At 48.6% G+C, this 26,317-nt stretch overlaps 3 protein-coding genes across 6 annotated transcripts in view; 1 reads left to right on the top strand and 2 right to left on the bottom strand.

Annotated features, from left to right (window-relative positions):
• DGCR2 (DiGeorge syndrome critical region gene 2) overlaps window positions 1-8,283 on the bottom strand; it is a 49,447-nt gene extending 41,164 nt beyond the window's left edge. For both annotated transcript variants that reach the window (XM_075110863.1, XM_075110864.1), the window contains exon 1: window positions 8,062-8,283. In XM_075110863.1, the coding sequence (XP_074966964.1) occupies window positions 8,062-8,140 (79 nt within the window). In that variant the 5' untranslated portion in view covers window positions 8,141-8,283. The remainder of the gene's footprint in view (window positions 1-8,061) is intronic.
• A 1,342-nt stretch (window positions 8,284-9,625) lies between these two features.
• Window positions 9,626-26,298, bottom strand: ESS2 (ess-2 spliceosome associated protein). 3 transcript variants are annotated; one of them, XM_075109849.1, is made up of 10 exons: window positions 26,048-26,288; window positions 25,527-25,695; window positions 24,517-24,612; window positions 23,742-23,908; window positions 21,738-21,855; window positions 20,877-21,010; window positions 20,630-20,732; window positions 19,327-19,436; window positions 18,287-18,402; window positions 9,626-9,895 (listed from the first exon to the last, which is right to left on the bottom strand). In XM_075109849.1, the coding sequence occupies exons 1-10, from the start codon at window positions 26,204-26,206 to the stop codon at window positions 9,712-9,714; spliced, it is 1,356 nt and encodes a 451-aa protein (XP_074965950.1). In that variant the 5' UTR covers window positions 26,207-26,288; the 3' UTR covers window positions 9,626-9,711. The 3 variants fall into 3 exon arrangements, with proteins under 3 accessions (XP_074965950.1, XP_074965951.1, XP_074965949.1); XM_075109850.1 differs by lacking the exon at window positions 9,626-9,895 and adding an exon at window positions 13,868-14,516; XM_075109848.1 differs by lacking the exon at window positions 9,626-9,895 and adding an exon at window positions 17,022-17,731 and having other exon boundaries at window positions 26,048-26,298.
• Window positions 15,014-16,440, top strand: TSSK2 (testis specific serine kinase 2). Its single transcript, XM_075109851.1, has one exon. It carries the CDS (start codon window positions 15,472-15,474, stop codon window positions 16,438-16,440), a length of 969 nt encoding a protein of 322 aa, XP_074965952.1. The 5' UTR covers window positions 15,014-15,471.
• Window positions 26,299-26,317: the final 19 nt, after the last annotated feature.

Genomic DNA, 26,317 nt, shown 5'->3' with positions numbered 1-26,317 from the left:
ATGGTAGAACAAATACATGAACAGAAATTTCATATATGAAACCCCTAAGTGTAATACTTCTATCAGAAGTAGCAAATAAAAGTTGAACCCATTTATAAAAAGCCACTTAAAACCCTTTAAGAGCAGTTTTCTCAATTCCCATACCTTCTAACAGCTCAAGTACTGGCCGGCACTCTTCAGCTCTTCAACCAGCTTCTATTATGCACACGTGGCAGGTACTGTACTATGGAACTTGATCTTTCCCATATTTTAGCTGTCACATCAATAGAAAAATTACATTGAACTCCATTATGACTCAGAAAGACACAGGTGAGCACTCACACACGATAGCGTCCTTGGACCATTTCTCTCCAATCTGCTTACTACCAGAGTTGAGGGGGGAACAATGCTTCTGATTAAATCTTTGCACTTGGATCTCAACCCTGCAAGATCCCTGATTTTTCGTAAAGATTCTTCCAAGATCTCATTAATAGAGTACATTTGTTACTGTATTTTAATTGGTAAAGAGTAATTTAAGCATAACAAGCAACTTCAACAGAGAGAAAGCACAAGCGCAGTTTTGACCATCCCTATGTTAAAAGAAGCAGTAACATGTTTCAGAAGTTTGGCATACAAAAAGCAGAATGCAACGTGGGCACAAACTCAAACCAAGCAGGTGTCAGAAGCAGGATTATTTGTTTTCTTTTAACATGCATAAAAGACAACATGTTACTTTTAAGTCAGAAGAAACCTTTTTATTTAAATTGCTAAAGAAATATTAGGATAGACGAAATGTACAGACACTGAAGGACAACACTAACTCAGTTTTACGTTAAGTTCTTCTCACTCAAGCAAAGGCAATGCTTGGCACCTACCCTTGTGTCCCCCCATCTATCTTCCCACAGAGATCTGAGGGCAGAGCAGAGATGGGAGGGCCACAGTCCAGGCTGGAGCTGACCTCCCTCCACACGGATCCAAGGGCCCTGCTCGCCCACTTCAAACCTCAGCCGCTGTGGTATTGCCCACTCTGCAATGCAGACTGCAGTGTCAAAACACAAAAGGGAGGCTTCCGCATTTCAAAGTGACATCTGAAGCTCCCTCAAGAAAACACAGTTGCAGTCAGCCCAGAACACCCAGCATCGTTCTACCAGAAACAGCACTTAATCCCATTTTTCTAATAGCTTCGGTTCCCAAATAATTTCACTGGGTACCCCAAGTAACTGCTCTCACAGTAGAAAAGGTACGAGGAAGCACAGCAGAGAAGGTCTACGGAAGAGAAGACAACACAGGGAAAAAAAGTTACACAAATTAAAACACGACACAGACAAATCAGTAAGTTAAAGGACAAAAGAGCAGGGAACATCCCAAGAGCAGTCACCAAAAGCTAATTCTACATTTCCACGCACCAAACTGGCTGACAATTGTCAAGTGCTAATCAATAAACAGAACAGAAGCTAAATGTAAATGTTAGATCAACCAATTGTAATTTTAATTAACTAGGAAGTCAAATGTTATTTTGTATAGCTATAGTTAATGAGGCAACTATAAATTTCCATTAAATTTAAAATTATCTTTCTAAATAATCTAAGTGGTAGGCAAACACTAATATTAACTTCCTTAGGAGTTCCAGACAGCAAATACCATTAAAATGCTGTTCATCTAACCCAAAATTGGCAGGCCGACCCTTTAATACAGAGACAAAATTAAGTTTCACAGGAAACCACAAGATGCCAGAGGATTTCACAGTTTGGTGAATGCAATTAAAGGTTAATCCCAAACTCACATTTTTAAGCAACTCAGTTGCAGGAGTTCTGCTACAGCTAATCAATGACTTCACGAACAATCTGTGATTTCTCCTTGACTCAGCAGGTTCTCTACAAAATCACTGCTGACGTACAATGCAAAGGTGTGTGCCTGCCATGAATGGCACATAAACCCTTCCAGAGCGCAGAAAGCCAGGACGGAGCAGGCATTGCCAGGCACCCACCACACTTGTTGCTGCTGAAAAACTGGTGGGTCCCGGCAACCGAACGGTCTCGGGAAGCTGGCAAACTGTTCTTTGTAACTGTAGGACGAGGGGGACGTGCATGACACCGTATTTAGCCAGGAAAATACGCTGCAACTGCAGAACCAGCAACTAGACTAACCAAAAGAATCTGGTGTTCGGAGTCTCTATCACAGGAAATCATTAAAAATGTGCTAGACAAATACCCTTCATGACTGCCTGGGTTTACCAGATTTTGGTTTGGGACAGGAAGACAGATGACCCAATCTCTTAGCACCGCATCTAGCCATAACTTTCTACCAGTCTACATAGAACAAAAGATAGTCAAGCCTTTCCCGTCACAGGTTAGCCTTTGAGATCACACAGGCAAAGATCAGCAGAGCCTGTCATCAAGCCTGCCATTAGCCGCAATCTGTCTCTTCCCTATCTCAAGGACTTCCTTGCTCAGGCTATCAGTGCAAGAACCCCTCGTACTTGTTCCATTTCAAAATACAAAACAAACCGGAGCAGCCACGTGGTGCTGAAGGGCAGGAGCGGCAATGCCGCCGCGCTGTCTGCAGGCTCTGCTCTGGCCACGCTTCAGGCAGCACAAGTTCGACTCCGGGTACCCCGGCTCTGCCACGGTGCAACGGGAAGCACTGCTAACCACGAAATAAGTTATTTATATGCATCCCATAGGATGTAACAAGACCCTGCAGAAGTTGCAAGAAATCACCATGTAAAAACCCAGAGACCCAGGTGTTACTCAAAGACGGATTCTAAAGGCAGTTACTACTCTTGCATTACAATTCAACATCAAAATCGGCCCTAAGAAAGCTAATTCCTGGGGACGGAATAATTCATTGAAGTCTCAGCTGGTTTTCTGACATGCACTGGGGGATTTTACATCTTTTATACTTAGTATGTAAAATTCTTCTCTCTTCCAGCTAGCTGTGCCTTTCCCCACAACTACTGAGAAAAAAGAAGCACTACTACCGCTGCCTCCTCCCACTACAGAGAAAGGCTGCAGCGGTGCTCTCTTCTCCATCACCTCTGCTGTTCTGGCCTAATCTTCCTCTACTCCCAAACCTACCATGGGGACATAGAAATCGTATGTTTGCAAACCCCCAAGATCCCTTTCTGTTTTGTTATTTCTCAGAACCAGAGCAATGCATGCAAACAGCCCTCTGCCTACTGATGCCTTTCTTTGCCTTTACTTTGTACCCACAGCCAGTCGCAAACCCACTCACACCTCAAAGATTTTGCCTTATCATTAACATTAGGAATTACCAGTCTTAAAAGTATCAGACCTGCTAAAAAGGTCTGATACCTTCTGCCTTGTCTCTCTGCTACACTGACAGCAGCCACAAGAAAGCCTTTTCAAATCCATCAGCCTCGCCTCGCAGCACGTAACAACAGCAAACAGCAGAGCACAGGAACACCAGGAAAAGAGCACACTAATACATAACAGTAGGAAGAAAAAACCACACCTAAACCCAGTAGATTAAGAAGTAAGGGGATTGGAGGGCCATAAGACTTGAAGACAGGCCAGCCCTACTTTCAGCAAAACTAACCGAGGAGGTGTGATAAAAACCCTTCTGCCCCTCACACCTAGAAGCGCGCACTTGGAAATTCAGCTCAATACATAGACAGGCACTGTAGTTAGCGACAACGTGGAACCGAATAAATATTACTCACCACAGCTCTCACTAAGGTAGAGGCAGTAAACAAAAAGCAAAATAAGGGCTCCTTCTTGCCTACCAATGAAGTCCCTCTAGAGCAGAGGAACGCTGGGCCCAGGTCACGTTTTATGACTGATATATTTGTGTCTCCAATTGAATTAACCAACACAATTCAACTAACCAAAGCCAGGCGCATTGTCACAGCACACAAGTGGATCACCTTGAATTTATGTTGACTGGGGGTTGGTTTAGACTTCTACTCCAAGGAGCTCTGCCTTGCATTTAAGACCTATAACTTTTCACTAAGTGACAGGAAAAAGCTGGCAATTTAAACACGCTTGTATTGTGTCAAGATACCAACACCCCACCAGTAAGAGCACAACCTCCAGCTGCTAACAAGCAAGCACTAAAGTGTATGAAAAGTTCAAACTTCAAGCTAAAGTTGTGGAGCGTTTTAATTAGACCACTTGTACTGGCAATTCTTTCTAAGCATTGCCGATTAGGTAAATTGTGCAAAATTTTTAAAAGCAGAACTTGGATAATAAAATTACTTCCTCTAGTTCGCTTTGAAGTGGAAAAAAAAATGCTGCAAGAACAAGAACTCAATTGGCTTTTAGCTGCCTGGCAAGTGCTCTAATAAGAGAGCCCGATGACCTACATTCACAAGGCTCTGTACTAAACCACTATTACAAAATCCAATATAAAGCCTGACCATGTTTAAGTGTTTTCCATTAGCAAGCAGCAGTATCTTGTTAGAGAAATATGAAAACATGTTATTGCCTTTAGCGATGATGATCTTAATTAATCCTCTAAACACTATCCTGAAACATGTCGTTCTGATCATTCCAGACTGTTTAAGTTCTCAATGTTACGTAAAGACACTGAAACCTTTGCTTTTCGATTGTGCAATGGGATGTTAACAGACACAGAAACTTCTTACATATTCTCAAGCTGTGCTCCAAAACTGAATTTATAACAATTGCTGATGTTGTTTCAACAACAGACAGAAATGCACTAGTGTTCAGAAACTGAGCCTAAATCCAAGCTAGCACCAGTACAGTTTATTGTGACTCAGTCAACACACCACTGAAATGTTTCTTCGCATAAAGAAAACAGCTCTTAGCCAGCTAGTCAGATAAACCCAAACCAGATGTTTTGAGTTGTCCCAGAAAAGATATTACTAAGCCAAAACCTACTTTGGTAAATATCCCCAAAACCAAGTGTCTGAACACCAGATATAATCAATTCAGTAAGCGTTTAAAGTGTTTAAAGGAAATACTAAGTTAGCCCTTCACTGTACACCCATATAGTTGGAAGAGTCCGATACATTCAGCTTCGATTCACATTACGAGCTTCTGAACACATAATGATTAACACAACTCAAGGAGAAATGCCCCGCTTGAAAGAGCTTTTGGGTTTTTTTTCCCCCGTTTAAACAATGCATTATAAGGGGGCAACTAGTCAAAACAAGCAGCTTATCATCAAAACAGTTAGAAAGGGAAAAAGGGAAACACTGGGACAAAAAAATCCAAGTGGATCTTCTCAAAGGCATAAAATTACCATTAAAAGTCTACAGGCTCAGAAAAATCTAACTGCCCACAGTACCTTCAGGCACCCAGCTCTCCACAGCTAGGGCTGATGCCATGGCGTGTTGGATGTACCTGATGCTGTTAGTGATGCTAGAAGTGTAAAGCAGACTCGTGTAACCATGATAGAAAAAAATCAGGAAAAAAAAGGAAATTTTAATTACTTTCTTTCCTAATTTACTAAAATCCATCTCACCCTAAATGCAGAAAAAACAGGTCCACGTAAAATCACTGCCTTTCAGATTGCCTGAAAAGATACTATAGTTGGGCAGGCTTAAAAGGTTTTATTTATCTGAAGAGCACAGCAAGAACACAGATACAAAGCTAGTGTCAAATTAACATGGAAGTACAAAGAGGTGCCTGATTCGCTGGGACTGAATTGTGAAGGGACTACACATTCATCTCAGAGTACATAAAACCTCCCATCACTCTGCAGCACTCATTTGATAGCTCCAAGTACAGATTTAAACTAAGCAAGCTGCAGGCATCCTTTCTAAACCAATAAGACAGTTGCTACAATACACAGGTTTAAAGAAGCAAAAAGAAAAACAAACACTACTAGGAAAATAAATTATAAGTCCAAACACTCTTCTTTTTCTGAGAAAATCCATGCATCTCGCCCCAGAAAAACCAAGGGAGACTACTTCACCATTGATTAAAATTATAAATTTGGTCTGTACATCCTGTTCTTGCATGAACCAGATTCTCCCTATTTGCACCTTTTGTTTCAGGATCAACCCGTATACTATTTCATCTACTAAAGAGGTGAGCTATTTGAGGCAGTAGACTCAAGGTACTAAACGAAGCTAAAAAGCTAACAACACTGGCAAAAAGACGTGAGGCCACCCTGAAGTGATGGGCTCTCTTCGGAGGAGGGAGAGGCATCACCATGGACAGCTCAAGCACCACACTCATCCGGAGCCTCAAGTAAACAGGATGGACGAGCGTATTCCAAATGGAATTCAGAGTTCCTCATACAGCAGGAATTCCAACTGCAACAGTACATCCAGTTGGATTACTTCACATTACAGTTCAGGAATACATACGGTTTGAGCAAAATTTGAGGAATGCCTATGGAGTTGCCACAGAGGAATCCTAGTGCTACAGGTTTCAAAGCCAGTGGTGTGTAACCTGAGCAGATGAGAGTTAGGGTTTGTTCACACAAAGGATGCTTCAGCCAGTGTGGCTACAGCACCACATATCTCTAAAGAAGATACGTTAGAGCACCAGAGAAAAAAATGCATTTGCCTTAAGGAAGCAAACCTCGGGGAAAAACTTGTCTTCATCCATCACGCATTGGCCGCTGACAGGGATTTGTTATCAAACTGGAGCGACAAGTGTTCTGGCACAACATGGAAAATGCTGTTTTCTAATTTCTAGGAGACTACAATGCTCAACACCGACCATGTTCAGGGCCAAATCTACGCACCTGTAAAAGTACACAGCCAGCTACGAATCTCTGCTGAAACTTTTCAACCAGCAATTCAGCTGTCTGTAGCACTTAGTGCCAGCTATCAAGGAAGTTGCTTGAAATCAGTCTTACATAGTATCTTCTCCCACATACAAGCCTCTAGCTGCAATAATGCTAGGTTAACAACTCCATGGAGGTTTTTTTGGCTACTTAAGAGCATATCATAAGCCCTACATATACACTGCACTGCCCGAAAACCAAAACAAAGCACATACAGAGCGGTTTCAACATCTAAGTTAGTTGTCTTAGTAAGACTGCCTACACTGACCCAATTGTGTTCCAGCTGTACTGGGAACTTGCTTAAACACAGGTCACTAATACAGCATTGTTTTATTAGTCTGGGTCATGAAAGTAATTTTCAAGAGAAAGAACAAGGTGACTCTGAAGTTACAGTAACACCGTCATTCTTACTCTGCTATTTACACAGGAGCGAGTATCAGCCAGGAGCAGTTGCACTGTGTGATACACGGACGGTTTCCAAACCTGCAAAGCCACTCCAGGCAGCCCCACACTTTGGCTATTGATGCTCTTTGGCAAGAGCAGCCCAAGATATGTAAGGGCTCTGCCAACTCCAAGTGAGTTCGACACCCAAAAAGAAACTCCAACTGAACGATGTAGCTAGAAAAACAGGGGTTTTCAAGCAGCAAACATCAACCATTTATTAAAAGTTAATCACCTTAACATTTTAAAGCACAGTGCCTAGCAGCTACCACACAAACTCCATCACTAAACTACTTCCATAGTAGAAGCAACAACCGAACTAGGAAGATGATATACGAATTGAGATGCAACAGGGTTTGTTTTCTTCCTTTTTGGCATGATCATATGGCGCTTTGAGAGCAAGGTTTTTGTCTTGTTTTGCTGGCACCTAAGGCCCACAACAGAAGAGTAGGTAAGGAAGAAGCACCTGAAAACTCCGTCATGCAAGCCACATTGCCACTGCTAATTAGCTGTGGGATTATGCAGTTTTCTACCTAAGCTTTCAAAGTTTAAACGAATTCTCTCGCCCCAACTCACAGTCCTCCCAGCCACCCCGCCAGCCAGCACGGGGGACCGGCGCTTCACCCCACGCTCGGCGGGGTCACGGCCCCGTTACCGCAGCGACAGAGCCCTAACCGACCCCCGGGCCGGCTGCGGGCCGCGGCGACCCCGGGGCTGGGCTCCCCCCCGTGCCCCGGCGCCCCTCCGCACCCGCCCGCCCGACCTCCCGGGGACGCGGCTCACCGCAGGCCAACCCGGCCGGCCTCCCGCGCCCGCCCCAGGGGACCCCGCCGGCCCCGCGTCCGCAGGGCGCTGGGCCCGGGACCCGCCCGCAGGCTGCGCACGGAGGACCGGCACCCCCGGCCCCGCCGCCCCTACCTGGCCGCAGCGGCTCGGTGATGCTCAGCACCAGGAGGAAGAGGAGGAGGAAGGTGCCGCTGTCCGCCTTGGGCACCATTTATCCTCCGTTCATCCTCCTCCGGCGCAGCGCCACAAACCCGCGGGGAGGGACGCGAGGAGCGGCGGGAGGAGGGGCCGCCGCCGCCGGGCCCGTGGGGGGCCCCTGTCCGCACCGAACTCTTCCCCTCCCCCGTCCGCCGCCGCCCCCGGGCGGGAGCCAGCGGCCCTGGCTGCGGCGGCGGCTGCGGCGGGAGCAGCACGGTGTCGGGCGGCGCCACGCTGCGGGCCGCTCGCCTGGCTCCGCCGACGGACAAGATGGCGGCCGCGCCTCCCCGCCGCCTTCCCCCCCGCGCCGCCACGCCCCCCTCCCCGCCGCGCGCCGCCCGGCCAATCGGCGGCGCGGGGGCGGGGCCGACCGCTCGTGTCCGCACACGCCCCGCCCACTTACGGGGAGGGGCGGAGCCGAGCGGCGGCGGGGCCCGGGCGTGCGGCTCAAGGGCGGTGTCCGCCCCGCCCCCCCTCCCGGGACTGCCTCCGCCGGTCCCCCCCACATCCCCCCTCCCGGGACGGCCTCCGCCGGTCCCCCCCACATCCCCCCCTCCCGGGACGGCCTCCGCCGGTCCCCCCCACATCCCCCCCTCCCCGGGACTGCCTCCGCCGGTCCCCTCCGCCCCACCCACCCACCCCCCCCCCCAACCGGAACGGCCTCCGCCGGTCCCCTCCACATCCCCCCCTTCCCCGGATTGCCTCCTCCTGTCCCCTCCGCGCCCCCAGATGGCCATTGCCCGCCACCACCGTCCCGGCCTCCACCCCAAATCCCGGGACTGCCTCCGCCGGTCCCTTCTGTCCCCCGGTGTCCCCTTCTCTCCGCCGGTGCCCTCCGCGTCCCCCGGGGTGGCCTTGCCCAGTTCCTTCCGTCCCCCAGGGCAGCCGTCGCCAGCCGCCTCCATCGCGCTAGACTGGCCTCCACGGGTCCCCTCCGTCCCCCCAGGACAGCCTTTCCCCATCCCCAGCTGGGGTGGCCTTTCCCAGTCCCCACCAGACAGCCTTCCCGTGCTCCCCCCATAACAGCCTGAGCCAGCTCCCTCAGTCCCCAGGACGGCCCGGGCCGGCCCCCTCCAGCCCCGCCGTGGCAGCCCTGTCCCCCCCGTCCTGCAGCGCAGGCAGGGAGCGCTGGCACGTCCAGCCCCAGCGGCCTCCCAGGTTGACCATCATTCGCCTGCTTCACCACCCTGCTCCCGGCAGCCCACCGTGGGGTGAGCGGACCCTGTTTCCACGCGTCTGCAGGGGCAACACCAACACGCAGCGCCCAGTGCTGGGCCGTCCCCAGAGCCAGGGCCCCGCAGCAGTGCCGGAGCCGGACAGCGTTTCCATACCTCCTGGGAACACCACGTTCCTGGTTACCAGGCCCAGGCAGAGAGGAAACACTTAAAGAAAACTAACTGTGCAGCTCGGATCATTGTTAATGGCCCTGCATGTGACAGGTGCCTTTAGGAATTTGTCCCGTGGTGCTGCACGTCAGGTAGGGTGGTGGCTGTCGCTGCCAGGGAGCCCAGCCTGGGGAGGTGGCACCATCGCCGGTGCCCCAGCTCTCCTGGTGCTGGGGCTCAGCTCGGGTGACGTTTGGGATCAAAATGCAGTTTTACGTTCAATGCCCGCTGCCCAGATGGAGCTGGAATTTCCTCCAATGATGAGAAGCGAAGGAGCAGCGTTCGGGCAGCACCAGGGCACGGTGGCCAACCCACAGTGGCTGCTGGGGTTGCAGGGAACCAGAGCCTTCCTCTGCAGGGATTTCCAGCTTTTCAGTAAAAACCTACTAGAGTCAAAGCCAAAAGCAGTGAAGCTGCCTGGGAAGTTGTTTAATTTAACAAAATTAAAAAAAACCAAAGTATCTGGAGATATCTAACAAGAAAGCGTTTTTCACTTTCATACTACAATGTGAAGTTTTCAAATAGAGCATGGAGATTCCAGTAAGGACTAGTTTAGCCCAATCATACACTCCCTGTTTCCCTGTTAATACCAATTACTCACTATACCCAGGGGCAAACCGCCCTCAGGAGTATTCCCAGTGGATCTACAGATCCCTCTGCTCTCGCAGTGCTTCTGCTTCCCCCAGCCACTGCCCGGCCAGGCGCCAGCTGCCGACCTGCAGGCAGCGGGACAGGAGCTGCTGCTGGTTTTCTTGGGCGGTTGCTGCCTCTGGTCCCACAGGAGCTGTTGCTGTGCTGAGGTCAGCAGCACTCAGGAGATGCTATTTCCAAAGCTAAACGTAAAATTTAACATAGCAGTGGAAATTGATGCCCACAAAGACCCCAGAGGTGGGACAGCAGCAAGTGTGATCCACAGCTCCATCACCCAGGGCAGAGAGCCCTGCAGGGCCCCAGGAGGGCTGTGTGACAGGGGTCGTGTGTGCTTGGGGACCTGCAGGAGTGCATCACGAGCAGCAGGAGATTGCCTGAAGATTTAGGCCAAACCCCATTTTGCTAGCTCACGTGCTGCCAAATACTGTCATGATCTGAGTGTCCGTGGGGACCTGAAGCGTGACAACATCCTCCAGCACAAAGGCACGAGTGTCAAACACCCCAGCTTTGTTCCTCCCAAGGGATGCTGTGGGGAGAGGCTGTTCTCAGCCCAGCTTCCTGCAGCCCAGCTGCACATGCTGACCCCAGACTGATCCAGGACATTCCTTACCCACCCCAAGCCCGTGACACCCATTTATAAGTAAATGCCCTGCGATGCCTCTAGCAGGAGAGCAGGTCTGAAGCACGCACATGTGCCAGGCAACCACCACAACCTGCTCAGCACCTCTGAGTAAACAGGCAATAAATGGCCCAGCCACCCAGGAGCACAAAGGTGAAGGGTAAGAGGCACCCATTTCGCCGGGCTGTGCCATGGTGCCAGCGCTGTAACCCTGGCAGGGACCGACATTACGGGATTGCCAACACCCTGGCCGAGCCACCGGCAGGTGCGAGGCAGGGCCACGCTGTGCAGGCACACCAGCCCCGAGCCCCCACGCAGGGGGCCGTGGCTCCAGGGGCTGCGCCAGGGGCAGCCTGATGCCCCGAGCACGAGGGGCAGGGACAGAGCGTGCTAGCAAAAACACGCCGAGCACCTCTGCCCAGGGGGCGTGGGAGCTGGCACATCCCAGGCGCTCCCAGTTTCCCACTGGGAACAAGTGTTTCTCTAACCCATGAGTGCAGATCTCCTGTGCCCAAAAAGCAGTGGTGAAAAGCTGCTGTGCCCAGGAAGAGCAGAGGGAAGGGGCTCACAGGAAGCGTGGCCAAACCCAGCTCTGCCCCTGCCCTGACTCTGAGCTGGGGTTTGCAGCCAGCTGCAGTGAGTGCAGTGAGCTGGGATTGAGGCAACAAATGCACGTATGAGGAAGCTCAATCTCCCCCTCCCTGCGAAACAACAAAGCATCTCCAATCTCAGCTTCCCTTCTGAACTAAATCATCAGAGAAATAGAAAGCAGTGCAGAGCCCCAGCCCTTACTGGAACCCGCTTTCGGGTGGGTGCAAAGCCGCAGCCCCTACACCATGACAAGGACAGCTACCTCTGCCCAAGGGAAATGCTCTTGGCCCTGAAGGTGAGCTGCAGAGGGAAGCTGCTTGGGGCTCGTTGCAGACTCGGATCCCTGCCGCAAGACACGGCTCATCTGGGCTGCAGGGGACCAACAGAACTAAGCTGGAGTGCAGCCTCCTGCCCCAAGGCAGTGCCCCCGCTGCTCCCCTGGCCACTCCAGCCGGGCTGTTTGCTCAAAGTGTGGTTGGGGTGATTGTGAGTTTCTCTTCTTAACCCCTCGCCTCACCAAACCCTGTGTTGCTGCTCATCTGCTGCTCACATCTTCTTACCTGTGCCCCACGCAGAGAAGAGCAGCAGTCGCCTCTGGTGTAATCAGTGTTTTGCTTAAGGCATCTGAGCCTGCCTTCTCTGGGTGGGTTACATGAACTCATCCCTCGTCCTCACTGGCTCTTCACTTACAGTTCTTGCGACTTTCTAGGAATAACATCCTGCTACTCCCCAAATGAACCATAATCGCCCCTCTTTCCCGTCCACTTACAAGAACAAGACCACCCTTGTGGTCCCTCATCTTCTTCCCTGCATGGAGCAAGGAGCCAAGCCCCGAACTGCACGTGCAAGCACTCACAGACTCAGCACGCAGTGATGTTACAGCCCCACATCACACCGCACAGCCCCAGGTCCGCTGGGGCTCCCACGATCTCTTGCGAGCAGCCGGTAACCCAGCGCAGCCAGCCCTGCCACCCAGGAGAGCCCTGCTGCCGCCGCCGCTCGCCGCCAACCGCCTCTGCAGCGTTCGGAGAGCTCTGGGTGCTATTTTGGCTGAGGGAGGAAGCATGCTTGGGCCTTGCACGTCAGAAAATGCAGACGTACAGAAACAGCAAAAGGAAAATAACCCTCTGAAAAACTGGGGTGGGGGGGGGAAATAAAACACAAGTCATCAAGGACCAAGATGGTTTTTCACACTGGATTTAGCCTCGTAAAGCACATTATCTACTAGGGCTACAGCAGCAAAACCATCTGGCAACAAAGAGTTCACTGATTCCCTATTTACAGGTAGCAGGGGCTGAACTGCAGCAGGAAGCAGAGACCAGACATTACAGCAGGCGTTACAGGAATAGCCGATCTGAAGAGCACTACATTCCCTTCAAGAGATCCAGTTTATAGCATTTCATTGAAAAGAAATTACATTCTCAGCAAACACGTGAAGACCCTTCAGTCTGGCAGAATTGAGACTGATTTTAGTAGGGCTGTCTAGGTTAATTCACTTGAGGGTGAACACAAACCCAACTTCATCCCGCAGGGTATTTAATGCAATCTGCTTTTAAGCAGGAATTGCACAACATGGAACTAATCGTCCTTACACCTCATATTCCCCTCTCTGTTATTCCAGCTACATCTTGGTATGAGTACAACCAGTTTGAAACGGCGTGGAAGACGCATGCCCCATCCTGCCCGACCCGCGTGTACACCACACCCACGGTCCCGCAAACACTGCGCAGCCTTTACTTGCATCCCGTGCCCAGAAGGGAGAGCTCCCGCACCCAGCGAACAGGTAGGAATCACGTAAGAAGAAGATGGAGGCAATCAAGCATGCCAATTACAGCCTGCTTCTGCACATCCAGCCCATATCCCAGCTTCTCTCCACGTTCCCATGCTTGTTCTTCTCTAATGCCTCCCTTTCCCTAACTCTCATCTCCTCCCAAAAAACACCCCCTCTAATTACTTCTTCCCCTTGGGCCGTCTTGCCACATCTGTAGCCAAATTTGTTGTTTCTGACACCTCTCGGTGGGTCACCTCCACCTCACCAGGTTCCACGCCCCAGGTGGTCCCCACGCTCCTCCTCAGTCATCCGTGAAGCTCAGCCGTTTCCCCGGGTGCTTTCAGCCATCCAGCAGCTACCTGCCACACCTGCCCCCGGCCACCCCTCCCGCCTCGTCTGTTCGGTGACCCAGCGGCAGGCCAGGGCCCGACCATCTGCCTGCGCGCCCGAACAGAGAGGCCCTACGTTTGATGGAGATAAGCTGATTGTGCGATCATTATGAAAAAAATAATTATTTTTTTAAATTACCTAAAACTTAATTGTTATTTAGCCAGTTCAGTCCTTAAAGGACATCTCCGAAGGCACAGAAACATTAGTAAATGGATTCCCTTCACATTCATTCATGAGTACCTGAGAATAATCTTTTTGCTTAAAGAAAAAACTTCGCCTTCAATTATTTCTGAACTTAAAAAAAAAACAAACTAATTTCTTGCAGTCACTATTCCTAGCAACGCCATGTTGATCAATTGGTTCTTACAAGGCGCACTGTAAAAAGGGTTTTTCACAGTCAGGCAGACGAGTTTTGGAAGTGGCAGTGGAAACTGCGTGAGAGGAAGCTCTTCACCAAGACACAACATCAAACGCCCCAGACTTTACAGAAGGCTGCAGGCACTGCTCAAAGAGCTGCATAAGATGTTCTACGGATGTTCCCTGGGTGAAACATCACCTGATTATAGCAAATGTCAAGACTGCCACATGTTGCACAGGCTGTCTGTACTCAGGCGTGGTGCAAGTGTACACATCTGGCTACGCCTGCTTCCTGTTAAAGGGTGCTCGGTGCTTCTCCAGGCTGGATCACACCGCACGAGTGCTCGTCCCACACTCAAAGGTCAGCTCATCCTGGAGCAACCACAGCAGGCCATGTATGGTTAAAACTGCTCTTCCTTTTTTTGGCTTATTACAAAAGTTAGCAAAAAGTTTCAAAGTAAGGGAGGAAAAAGCCAAACAAAAGCCCCAGTGTGGCTGCATTAGTACCACTTCTGCTCTTCAGAATGACACTGTCATCCACGGTGGTGGACAAAGCAGGATTGTCCCCAGCCCCTGCGTTGTGATCATCCACACCATCACGTCCTTGGAGACACACACATGGCAGCTGTAAAAACAGATTTGAAAAAGCTGAAATCAACGCAAAGCAAGAAGCCCGAGAGGCTGATTACAGTGAGGCAATCAGCATGCAGGGCAGTAACCCCCAGAGCCCGTGCGAGGAAGGTGATGGCGGTGTGAGCCTTTCTCAAGAACGCCAGGAGCCGGAAGTCGAAACGTAACTCCCCCACTGAGTACGGGTGTAAGAAAAAGCCAGCTGCAAAGCCCACAAAAGCAGCCAATTGTCAGAGCTACAAATGGAGGGGCTGGATGAAGAGCAAGGAAATGAACTTAAGAGAAGCCACCTCCTTCCCCTAAAAAGCCCATGAGGAAAAAAAAACCCCAACAACCCAGTTCTTGAACACAGTCCTGGTAAAGACAAGAATCCCACCCTTTCTGAAGAAAGCTGGCCAAGGAGGAGCAAGGGCACCGAACACCAGAAGCAAACCCACGTGGGGCCTGAAAGATCACCCAAGTCATACAAAAAAACAGACAAAATTTTGCCTAACGTGAATAAATATATGACAACTTAGGTACATTTCAGGAAAGAAAAACATTTAAGCTACTTCCATCCTGTTGGTGAAACTAAACATAGATCGTTTTATGGAGAAGGCAGAGCACAACTGATGTCTCTCAGTGACGTGACTTCCTCAGTAAGAAAACACCCAAAGAATCTGACACCAAAGACTCAGGCATATTGCAAAGAAGCATGAAATAACTGAAGGATTCTCCAAAGCCAGCCCTTTACTGGATGACGTCATCCAGTAGCTTTACAAAAGGACTGAAGGGTCCTTCCAAGCGCCCCGCGCAGGGGTGGCTGCTGTGACATCACACAGCGGCCAGCACTGGGGTGCCCACCTGCCCACCGCGCCAGCACAGCCACCATGGCGCGTGAGCACGCCGCTGGCCACCACGCATGATGCACACCAGCACCAACTCGTGCAGCCCCCCCCAGCTCTCCCACCATGGATGACGCTGTGGTGCTTGGAAAGAAAGGCTACAGCCTCAGCAACACGCTAGGAGAAGGCTCTTATGGCAAAGTGAAATCTGCCTACTGCAGCCGGCTGAAGTGCAATGTGGCCATCAAGATAATTGACAAGAGGAAAACTCCTCGGGACTTCATTGAAAGATTTCTCCCCAGGGAAATAGAGGCTTTGAGATGTTTGCACCACCCCTCCATCATCAAAACCTATGAGATCTTTGAGACATCAGCTGGGAAAGTGTACATCGTGATGGAGCTGGGGGAAAAGGGAGACCTACTGGACTACATCAAGATCACGGGAGCTATGAAGGAGGACATCGCTCGCACCAAGTTTCAGCAGTTGGCTTCTGCCATCAAGCACTGCCACGACTCAGACTTTGCTCACAGGGACCTGAAATGTGAGAACATCCTTCTTGATGAAGGCCTCAATATCAAGCTGTCAGACTTTGGCTTTTCCAAATCCTTGTCTCGGGATGAAAATGGAAGAACTATTCTCAGCAAAACCTTCTGCGGGTCTGCTGCGTACGCAGCCCCTGAAGTGCTACAGGGCATTCCTTGCGACCCCAGGATTTCTGACATATGGAGCATGGGTGTCATCCTCTATACAATGGTCTACGCTTTAATGCCATTTGATGATTCCAACATCAGGAAAATGATCTCTATTCAGAAACAACACAGGATTCCCTTCCCCAACTCAAAATACCTGACTGTAGAGTGCAAGGACCTCATTTACCACCTGCTCCAGCCCAATGTGTCTCAGAGGCTGTGCATAGATGAAGTTTTGAAACACTCGTGGTTGCAGACTCCAAGATCCACAGTCCCCTCCCTTCTACCAGCCTCAGAAGAGGGTGAGTGTTCCCAAAACCTGCGTGAAAAAAAGCCTGAGCACAAGCAGCAAGCCAAATCCCATTCCACAGAAGGGGTAGGAGAAAAGAAAATGGGATCCCCTTAAGGAAGGCTGGTTTCAACAGCATCACAAAGTTGGTCTAACTTGGGAACTGCTGGTTCTCAACTTCAGCTTCTCTGGACCCTTTCAGCATTAGTCACCATCTTTTGCTTTACAAAGCATAGCAACAGAAGACCCAGTACATCTGCTGAGGTGAATTAACAGCTTAGCACTATTATTCTCAAAAGACCCATCTTTGATATGGTTTGTGGGGATGAGAAGTTACTGTCAAAACACACTGGAAAGCTTCTTTCAGTGCTTCTGACACTTAACAGCTCACGTTTCTCAAGCTCCTGACTACACCAGCTGCAGAATTCACACGTGCATCAGCCACATTGTGGATTTAGTAAGTAAGAGGGCAGGTTATTAGGAAGCGTGAATGGATGTCTGAAACTGTACGCATGCTGTTCTCATAACATACCAACTCTCTTGACAGGCCCACTGTACATTCAAGAGCATCAGTTTAAACTCCGCTTAAATTAAAGAGAAGCCCTCTAATATTCTGGGTCACGTCTCAATATATACATGGTTTTATCCCCTCTTCTGCAAAGTACAAAACCAAATAACTTTGACAAGCTGGAAGAAAGTCCAGTTCAACCTTTTAGGAAGGCTTACCACGTTTTATAGACATGTCTGTACAGAAACGTATTGAAATGCATGGCCATCTTAAAAAGAAATAGATCTTGAAAAAATTATCGCCTTTTCCAAGAGTCCAGAATCTTCTCTGCCATTGCAGGAAGCATCCTTTTGCTACAGCGGCCCTGTGCATCCCCCACCCATGCAGTTCAAAGGGAAGTTATACCACAGCAGGAGATACTCTGATTCCAAAAAGCACATCACAGGCTATTTTAGCTCTATAGTCTAGAGTAGCGCTGGTCCCAGATGTCGCAACCGCTGGCTTCCATTCTGGCAGCTGTATCTAGACACCCCTTTCTACCGATGGCCCACAACGTCCAGGTTGGACAGCTGAGCACAGCCCGTTCACTATCGCCTTGCTGGTGACTGGAATATTCAGAAGAAATCAGATGCCTTTCTTCTTTTAGGAAGCTGCAGTAAATTGTCTGTGATCGATGTAGTATCCTGAGTTACCGGCGTCTGAGATACTGTCCTAGACTGTGGGGTGCTCGTGGGTGTATGAGGCCCACTTGCTGGGGTCTTGTAACCAGGAGTTCCTGTGTGGGCTGGGGAAGGAGTATAGCTGGCTCGCAGGGCTTTGTCAGTATATTTACTTGCAGTCCTGTTTACTAGTCTCTGCAAAGCTGGTGACATTGCTGGGCTTAGTCCTTTCGGAGTGAGGCTGGAATAAACAGTTTTAAAAGATTTTACAGTAAAAATCTGCCAAAATTTATCAGGAAGATCATCAGTGCTTCCACAGGCGAGCTCAGTGTCCACCCTGCCCCCAGAGCAGACCCACTAGTGGCTGCAGAAGTCATTCTGCCAGCAGGTAAATGCGGCCTGTCTCTCTAGAGAGGCAAGTGACAGAGAAACCTCTTACATCCCTCCCAAACCTGAGTGGCACTGCCTGCCTTTTCCTTTGAGCCTGTTCTGTCCTTCCCGTGACCCAGCCAAGCAAGGCTTACCATGCCTCCTCTTTGCAATGAGGCAAGACACCAAACCAGGTGCATTGCTGGGTGGCTGCAGGGCAGACCAGTAATACTGACAAGAGGTAATATCAGGGATGGCCACCAACCACCTTCCCTCAGGAATTCTTTTAATTTCTAAAATCTTCTAGTTTGACTGTACCTCTTCCCGCTTCCAGTACTCTTATCAGCCCTCCCTTTCTATGTATGTTAATTTAAACCTCATCAGAAAATACCCATCCCCAGTTCTGCTGTCAGAACAGAAGCCTCACCTGGCCAAGTTTTCTGTCACTTTTCGAAGCGCCTCCTGCTTCTTTGCTCGGTTCTTAGCTGCCACTTCATTGGCCATCTTGAGTCCTAACCTCTCACGGCGCCCCGGCTCCAGGATCTATAAATGCATCACACAGTTCACTTGCCAAGGCCCTCATGAATGCTGCATAAGTGAGGCAAAGCACCTTCACAGTTGGACTCCAGCCTACAGGGATCTGAACTGGGGACAACTAGGGTCAGCCCACACCTCTTCTGCTGCTATATAAAAGCCAGAGAGGACACAGAGAGACCTTCAACCCGCCTTAGCAAGTAACAAAAACGGTAAAACCAGTTCAGTCAAGGAAGCAGCCATTACCTCTGGCATTTCCTCCTGCTGCCTCTCCTAGACAAACAATGTCACCTGTGTCTTGCCTAGCCTGGCCTGCAGCCAGCCAGCTCTCAGGCAAACACAAACATTGCTAAACAACAGGAAAACCAGTCAAGGGCTTCAGAGCCTGACAAAACAGAGGCACATACAGCAAATTACACCTTTCTTAGACTAGTAGTCTCACAGCTCCCATTCACTGACACCAGCAGGAGACAGGTGGCATGCAGGGTCAGGTGCCATTAGCAAAGCTAGAGTGCCCTTTCTACTCTGAAGTGATACACCCACCTCAGGCTGTGATAGCAAGAAGATCAAGACAGAGGGAAATCCTACAATTTCTACCCTTTCACACAATAAAATCAGAGAAATCATGTGTCTCTTCAGCTTCTTCTGAAAGCCCCTCTCTCTGGGCCCATCATCAAATACTGAGTCTCACTCTCCTGCCAACAGTGCGTGTTCCACCTCAGGTATGTCCACCAAGTAGCTTTCATGTGGAGCCATGTTCACCTCCACCCTCCAAGCAGAACCCAGATTATTAGTCTCAAGGACTGGGAACACAGCCCAGAGATGTGTCACACTCCCACAACAACGTTAATCTATTAGTTAGTCACTTGCCTTTCCCTTCTTAGTCCTTCCCCCCTCAAAAAGAATGACATGCTGACTCCTGACATGAAATACCTTGAAGGCTGGTCCAGGTGTTCTGTCCACATACGGTGTTTCTGATCCTTCTAGACGCAAAGGGGTGCTTTCGATTTCACCCCATGTCATAAAAGGAGACTCATTCACACCTAAAAACAAATTTAAAAAAAGTCATGCTCATGCAAGACGCTTGATTATTCATTCACCACAAAAAACCAACAGAGAATCAAATTATGAAATGCAGCAAATTCATCAGCACACAAAGGAGCCCCTCCACTGCAGAGGAAAGCACAGCTAATGTTCAATAGTAACATGTGGTTCCCATTAAAAGGGCATGACCTTAAATCACAGGATTACCTGTGGCTGTGTCACCCTCTAGGTTACAACATCCCAAGCACTGTCCTTTCCATGTATTTGTTTTTCCATTTGGTGAGCTTTTCCTTAGTGACACTTTCATTTTTTTTCTCTACATTACTAGTTCTTCCCCTCTGCTATTGTATGAAACCTTCTTCAACACAGGGAACTATTTAAAAGCAGGGAAACAGGCAGAGGATTTAAGATATGTGGTAATAGCCAAACATATCCTGAGTTCATCTTGAGGCTAGCCTGTACCAAACAGCGAGTACACCTTGTCTAACAGCTACAACTGCAGAATAGATGCTAAGAGCCCGATTAAGTCCATGGCTAGAAAATCCTGCTGTCCAGGGTTTGGAAAAGGCATTTACAAAGGGGAAAGGAGGTGCGCTCCAAATGCCACCTACAGGCTTTCCAGAGGAAAAACCTCAGAATGTTCACCTTTTAGGATAATAACAAGAGACAGGGAAACATGATGGCTGGTGAAGAACAGCTGAAAATTCAGATACCACATTTCAACTGGAAGAAAAATAATCAGTTTGCTCTAACTGAAAGTATCCTGCAGCTAATACACCTGAACAAATCTATAATTCACAAGTGTATTATAGATGTGAAATGGTTGAATTCTTATCTTTAAGCTCTAGAGAAGCATCACCCAGGGAGAAACCAAGCAGCCACTGCACCCCAGGTGCCTAGAAAAGCTCACCACCCTCTAGATGATTCCTAAGCAATGGCATGGCAGCTTCCTCGGAGCGTCTCGGGTACAGCATGACTTCTCTTGCCAGTGTATTGGACTAGGATTCAAGCACTGCACTGAGCTGGCATACACGGTATACAAGAAAGTCACTAGCTCGTGACACATATACAGATAGAAGGCGTATCTCCTTGTTTAAACCAACAATGCTATCCCAGTGTTGAACAAACAGAGCATCAAAATAAGTGCAGTAGCAGTCCTCTTATGTCAGAAAAAATATGAACGCCCTCTTACCAGGAGCAGGAGAGGGGGTAGCCACATATCCATATCCGTTCACTTTCGGAGACTCTTGGGGTATCAGTTCTTTCCCATCTGGTCCCACTTTGCCCTGTTTGTACTGAAATCACAAAGACAATGCCATTCATGTGGAGAAAGGTGTGAGTCAGCCGTATCTAGCACACACACACAGTTCTCCTGGTTGATGAACACCACCAGAGGGCAGAGTCTAACTAGGTTTTAGTCAGAAGTAAACTTCTCCAACCTGAGCATTGAGGGCTGCAGCTTGCTGGAGCTGTGATTTGCTCACGGCTTGGCTAAAAGGGTCCTTCACAAAACGGGTGTTTCGATGCACGACTTCCCTGGGCTTCTTAAATGCATCATCCTCATCAGGTACACCTTGAAAACCAAAATGCCTTTTAAGAAAGGGCTCAGGTAACACCAGACAGTGTGCTCTAAAGCTCCTGACCAACGTGACACTTGCCACCCATTCCTACACAATACAGAATCCATCAGCAATGGCAGCGTGTAACCTCTAGCAATCGAAAACAAAATTTGCGCCAGATGTATGCTTTGTAACACCTGAAATCTATAAATTAAGATGAGATTTTTTTTTAAGAAAACAGTCAACAAAACTTTCTTTACTTCACTGGTTTGCAGAAATTATCAATCATACATTTATAGGCAAAAAGAAAACTGTTTAGAAAATGATGTAATTTTCTACAGCAACCAAGGGATCAACAAGCCCAAGGAACACTCGTTGAGCAGAAGCAAAGAATGAATAAAGATGACAAGAAAGTGCTTATAAATATGATAGACTAAACTGGACTGAGCTTTGCCTCCCAAAAACAAGTGCTTCTATAATACAGATAATGAGCTTCTTAATGAGAAATAGAAGATCATCAAACTTTACAATCAGATGCAAAGGAGCAAGGTCCAAAGAAAGAAAAAGAGGGGGGAAAAAAAAGAACTTGTTTAAACAACTTTACATATCTGAGCTTCACAGAAGAAAAAGTGCAGTATGACCAGTAAGAGCTGCTCAGTCATCTACAGAAGTGCTGTAAGCACTGTTTGGAGACACCCCACCTAGAAACAATGCCTCTCCTGAGAAACCTGTCTGCCTCACCTGTAGGATAATACATGAGGGTGTTGCGAGCCGTGTACTCCCAGGTCTCCAGTCCAGCTTTCACACTCTCCAGAGCTTGCTGCTCTGCTGAAGGAAGTGCCAGGTTCTCATTTCGTCGCTGAAAGGGTGATGGAAAAAAATAAAAGAAAAAAATAAGGTCTGAAACAGACTCCTGCAACCTTTTAATCAGGCACACACAACTTGGAGAGCTCAATCACGAGCTCAGCTACATGCCCTAGCACACTTTGCACCTGCTGTGGCACAAGCACTCTCTGTGGCCAGTGGCTTTTGAGAAACTATCCTATTCCCAGGTGAGCTTGCAAAAACAACTCTACATGAAGTTCTGCTATAAAATGAAGTGAGAACTAAAGAATTAACTTCTCAGAAAGATTATGTTTATGACTTTGTTACATCTTGCAACGGTTCAAACTTTTTCTGCTTTCTCTATCTACAAATCAAAATTCAAATAAGGCATTCATCACTAAATAAGGGAAGCACAACAGATGACACATATCCAATATAAAGGCAGCCTACAAGGCTTTGGCATGTAACCTTGGGAGAATATTTGTACCATCCTAGTCTCGTGCAAACTCTATTAGCTGAGGCAAGCATTAACAACAGAACAGACACTTCTTCAACACTGAGAGAGCTTTCAAATATTTCCATATGCAATACAGGTACGGAAGCATTCGACATGTTCACACCATTACTTGTGTGCTGTCACCAGCATACTAGTATCACTGATACCAAAACAAAACTAATAGAATTCAGTCATCCACTGAGAAGTTACTCCATTTTAAAATAGTCACACTAATTAAACTAGATAATTACTGCCAGAGCTATATATTAAATACATCAACTGATGTTGTCTTTAATTGGCATTGTCCACATACATTTAAATAGCAGTTATGTCACTGAATAGATTAAATAAGGCAGAGCAAAGTTGTCTGCTACACAGACAGGTATGCTGTGCAAGGAAATGCAAGGTCTGATCAGAGTGCTGGCTGACAGAACACAGGACGTCGGCACAAGACCGGCTCCAGCAACTTCACCTCGACCTGAAACAACCCTGTGCTTTGGGAATGTTCTCTTGCCGCCCGCATTTGAATTCTGGATGAAAACATTCGAGCAGAGAAGTTGCATAAGGAGCCACAGAGGGCATTTTTGTTCTAATAGACTCTGAGGGTCTACATTAGCTAGGATAAAAACGTAACACGCACTCACAACAACATCAGTAAACACTCACACTTAAGTGTCAAACTTCATTAAAAGGCACTGCAGCTCACATCCAGCACTGACACATCTGGCAACACTGCCAGCTGCTCGCTGCTGATGGTGAAAGATTGACATGGCAGCCCCCGAACAGCCTCTGAACCTCCCACAAAGCTAGCTGAGGGAGACTGCGCAGCCAGCCATGCTGTGTACAGTACTTTACTTTGAATGGATTATTACTGATAATAGAAACAGAAAACCGAAATAAGACAGACAATCTAACTGTAAATAATAAAGGGCTGACGGACGAACCACAGGAAGTGTTCTCCACTGCTCTCCCTGGTATTGCTGCTTTGGAAGAGGCTGCTGAGAACAGCAATACTTGCACTTAGTGCAACGCTTCACAGCCTCAACGCTTCAGGAAGAGGCAGATCCTCAGCAACTATGTCAACACTGTTCTTGCGTTACAGATGGGGAAGAGGAAGCTATGAGCTGTCACAGGACCCAGGAAACTCAGGCTTAGCTTAGATCAGCAAGTGATCACCACATGCACCTACTATTCAAAATCAAGACCTTTCTATTCTTACTCAATACTATGAGTAATTCAACAGTCTAACGCAATAGGCCCATGCTCAGAGCCAACAAGTTCTCATCCATACTTATAGCAGGATTCAAAAACAGAAGGTAAGATAATATTCTGTTTAAGTCAAACAAGAAAGGAATACAGTAAAATGGTATTTCCCTGTTGTGTCACTTTGGAAGAGCAGAGATACAGCTGAGCCATTTCCCTACCTGGGCATACTCCTCTTCTGCACTGTACAACCAAGCGTGCTTGACCTTCTCCTTCTCTTTGGCCACTTCCATGATCTGCTCAAACGAAGCATTATCTTCACTCGTGTGTTTCGCTAAGAAGCTGTCCAGACTGGGAAGCTCATCTTTGTTGTCTTTTTCTGCTTCTCCTAACAAGAGGGAAGAAGCCTGAGAAAGGTTAATACCTCCCCTTCTTATGACAGCACTATACATAACCCTTAATCCCTTCTAACAGTGAGCATTCTACAGACCCACTGATAATTAACACGAAGCTTGGTAGAAAAAAATATATACACACAGAGAGCTACAAAACAAAATATTTTTTGGAAGAGATAGAAAAAACTTTCGCATAGAAGCTTTTATGGCATTTAAAGCTATTTTTGTTAAAGGGAAAATGCATGCGTGGCAGCTGCTAGCAGACATTATTAATATACTACACAAATAGCTCTGCCCCTACAATCTTTGCTTTCTTACAGAATTAATCTCAGGTGACACAGGAAAAATTTACTGCCTTTGAAGAAATTGGCCATGTTAAGAATTTACACAGCCATAAAGCGACTCAAAATTGAGAATTCACACACATGATATAAAACATTACATCAAGTTCAACTTCAGAGAGATAATTTTCACCTACTAGAAGGTTAAAGGAAACAGCATAAACATCTGCTAAATGACCAGAATCCTTACAGGAGACAGAGGTCACAGAAGTATTTACCTGCTGCTGAAAAATACAGCTAGAGAAACATCATTCTCCTACCTTCCTCTGCAGCTTTGAGGCCAGCTTTGGATTTATTCCCCAGTGGAAGACCACCTGGATGCACTTCTGGGGTTTCAAATGTGGCTGGAGTAACATCTGTGACAGGGAAAAGGCTCACATGGTTACTAGAGCATGGAACATGACACTTGCTGTGACAGCTTTCTCCACAGTAAGTCACAGAATTCATGTCAAGAAAAGAATTTAATTAAAAAGTTGTGATGAAACTCCAAAATATTCTATTCAATTCTGTCCCAACCACTGAACAAGATTTTGCTCTCATCTAAGATATTATTTTTCTTCTGCTGGGAAAAATTCACAGGAAAGCAACCACCCAGTATATTTGCCACCCCGTCTACAGCTTTAACCAACAGAAGCAAGCAGCAGCATAACAATCCAAACATAGGCCAGGGCCAGCACCTACAGCGGAGGAGGAAGGTAAACCACTTGGTGACACATGCCCTTTGCCTAAACCCCACCATGAGAGCTCAGCCAGGGACTGTCCTTTAGCATAAGAAACACCTGACCTTGAAGCGAATGCAAACATACAACAGGGCATTGCATGCCTGCTAGGTGAAACCTCTGATAATCACAAGCTTCCAACACCTTCTGTCCCCAATATACAAAGGTCTTACACATCTGTAGATGTAACAAGAACTCCTAAAACTATAATAAGGATTCAAAACATAGCTTAGAGTTTTTCAGAGTAAAATATTGCACGTTAGAACATGCAACGTTCCCTAAGGTGCAGGAACTTGGCAAAAGATGCCTATTAGGAATGGTTATTCAATAGCTGTTTTTCCAAACCCATTCCCTCAAGAGGAAATTATTAGACACCAACGAGAAATTCACCATCTGCCATCAGATACTGGTTACTGCCCAATTCTGTATACTAATTCCCATGCAACGCCAAACTTGATTCTCTAAGATAAGCACTGCCTGCACAAAGTTAGATAAACGAGAGCAGTAATAGCAGATATAAAACCTTTATGCGCCTGTTAGCCAGGTCTTACAGGGTGCAGGGGTGTCCCTCGATGCTTTACCCAAGGAGGAACCAAACTTGATGGCAATTTGCCTCATTTTCTCCAAGTCACCATTTTCTTCAGCTTCCAGATATTCCTTCTGCGCCCGCAACTTCTCCACGTCAGGAAAGAAGTCTCGCTGAATGATCTTCTCTAGACTCTACAAACAGAGAGAGGGCTGCAATGCGGCGCTGGGGCGCCTCGGAGTGCCGGCGCGGCTTGCCAAGGCCGGCCCCGCGCAGCGCAGGGGAAGGGCGGGCAGCCCACGGGCGCCTCGAGCCGAGGCTGGGCCGGCGGCAGCCCACGGGCAGCTGCCGCCGCGGGGGGTGCGGGAGCCGCAGGGCGGCTCCAGGCCCGACCCGCAGCCGGGGCTGCAGCGGCGTGGCGGGGCCGAGCCGGGCCAGGCGGGAAGCTGATCGGCCCAGGGGCCAGGAGAACGGGGCCTCCCGGGCCCGGGCCCAGGCCCCGGCCCGGGCTCGGCCTCGGGCTTCGGCTCGGGTCCGCCGGCCTACCTCAATGTAGGCCTCCTCATCCAGGATCTTCTTCGGGCGCCTCGGGACCGGCGGGGTCGCCTCCTTCCCCGTGTCCGCGGCGGTGCCCGCGGCGGCGGCGGGCACCAGGGCGCCGGAGGAGGCCGCCGGAACCGCCGCCGGAACCGCCGCCGCCTCCATTGCGCCCGAGTCCCGGGCGGCCGGGAGCGCCCTGACCCTCCGCAGCCGCCGTCGGGAACGCGACGCTCCGTGACGTCACGCCGCCGCGCCACGGAGAGCCGGGGCTTCCCG

Source organism: Phalacrocorax aristotelis, chromosome 15 (genome assembly GCF_949628215.1).
Source record: "Phalacrocorax aristotelis chromosome 15, bGulAri2.1, whole genome shotgun sequence".
NCBI classification, from domain to species: Eukaryota; Metazoa; Chordata; class Aves; order Suliformes; family Phalacrocoracidae; genus Phalacrocorax; species Phalacrocorax aristotelis.
This window is presented reverse-complemented; position numbering and strand designations above follow the sequence as displayed.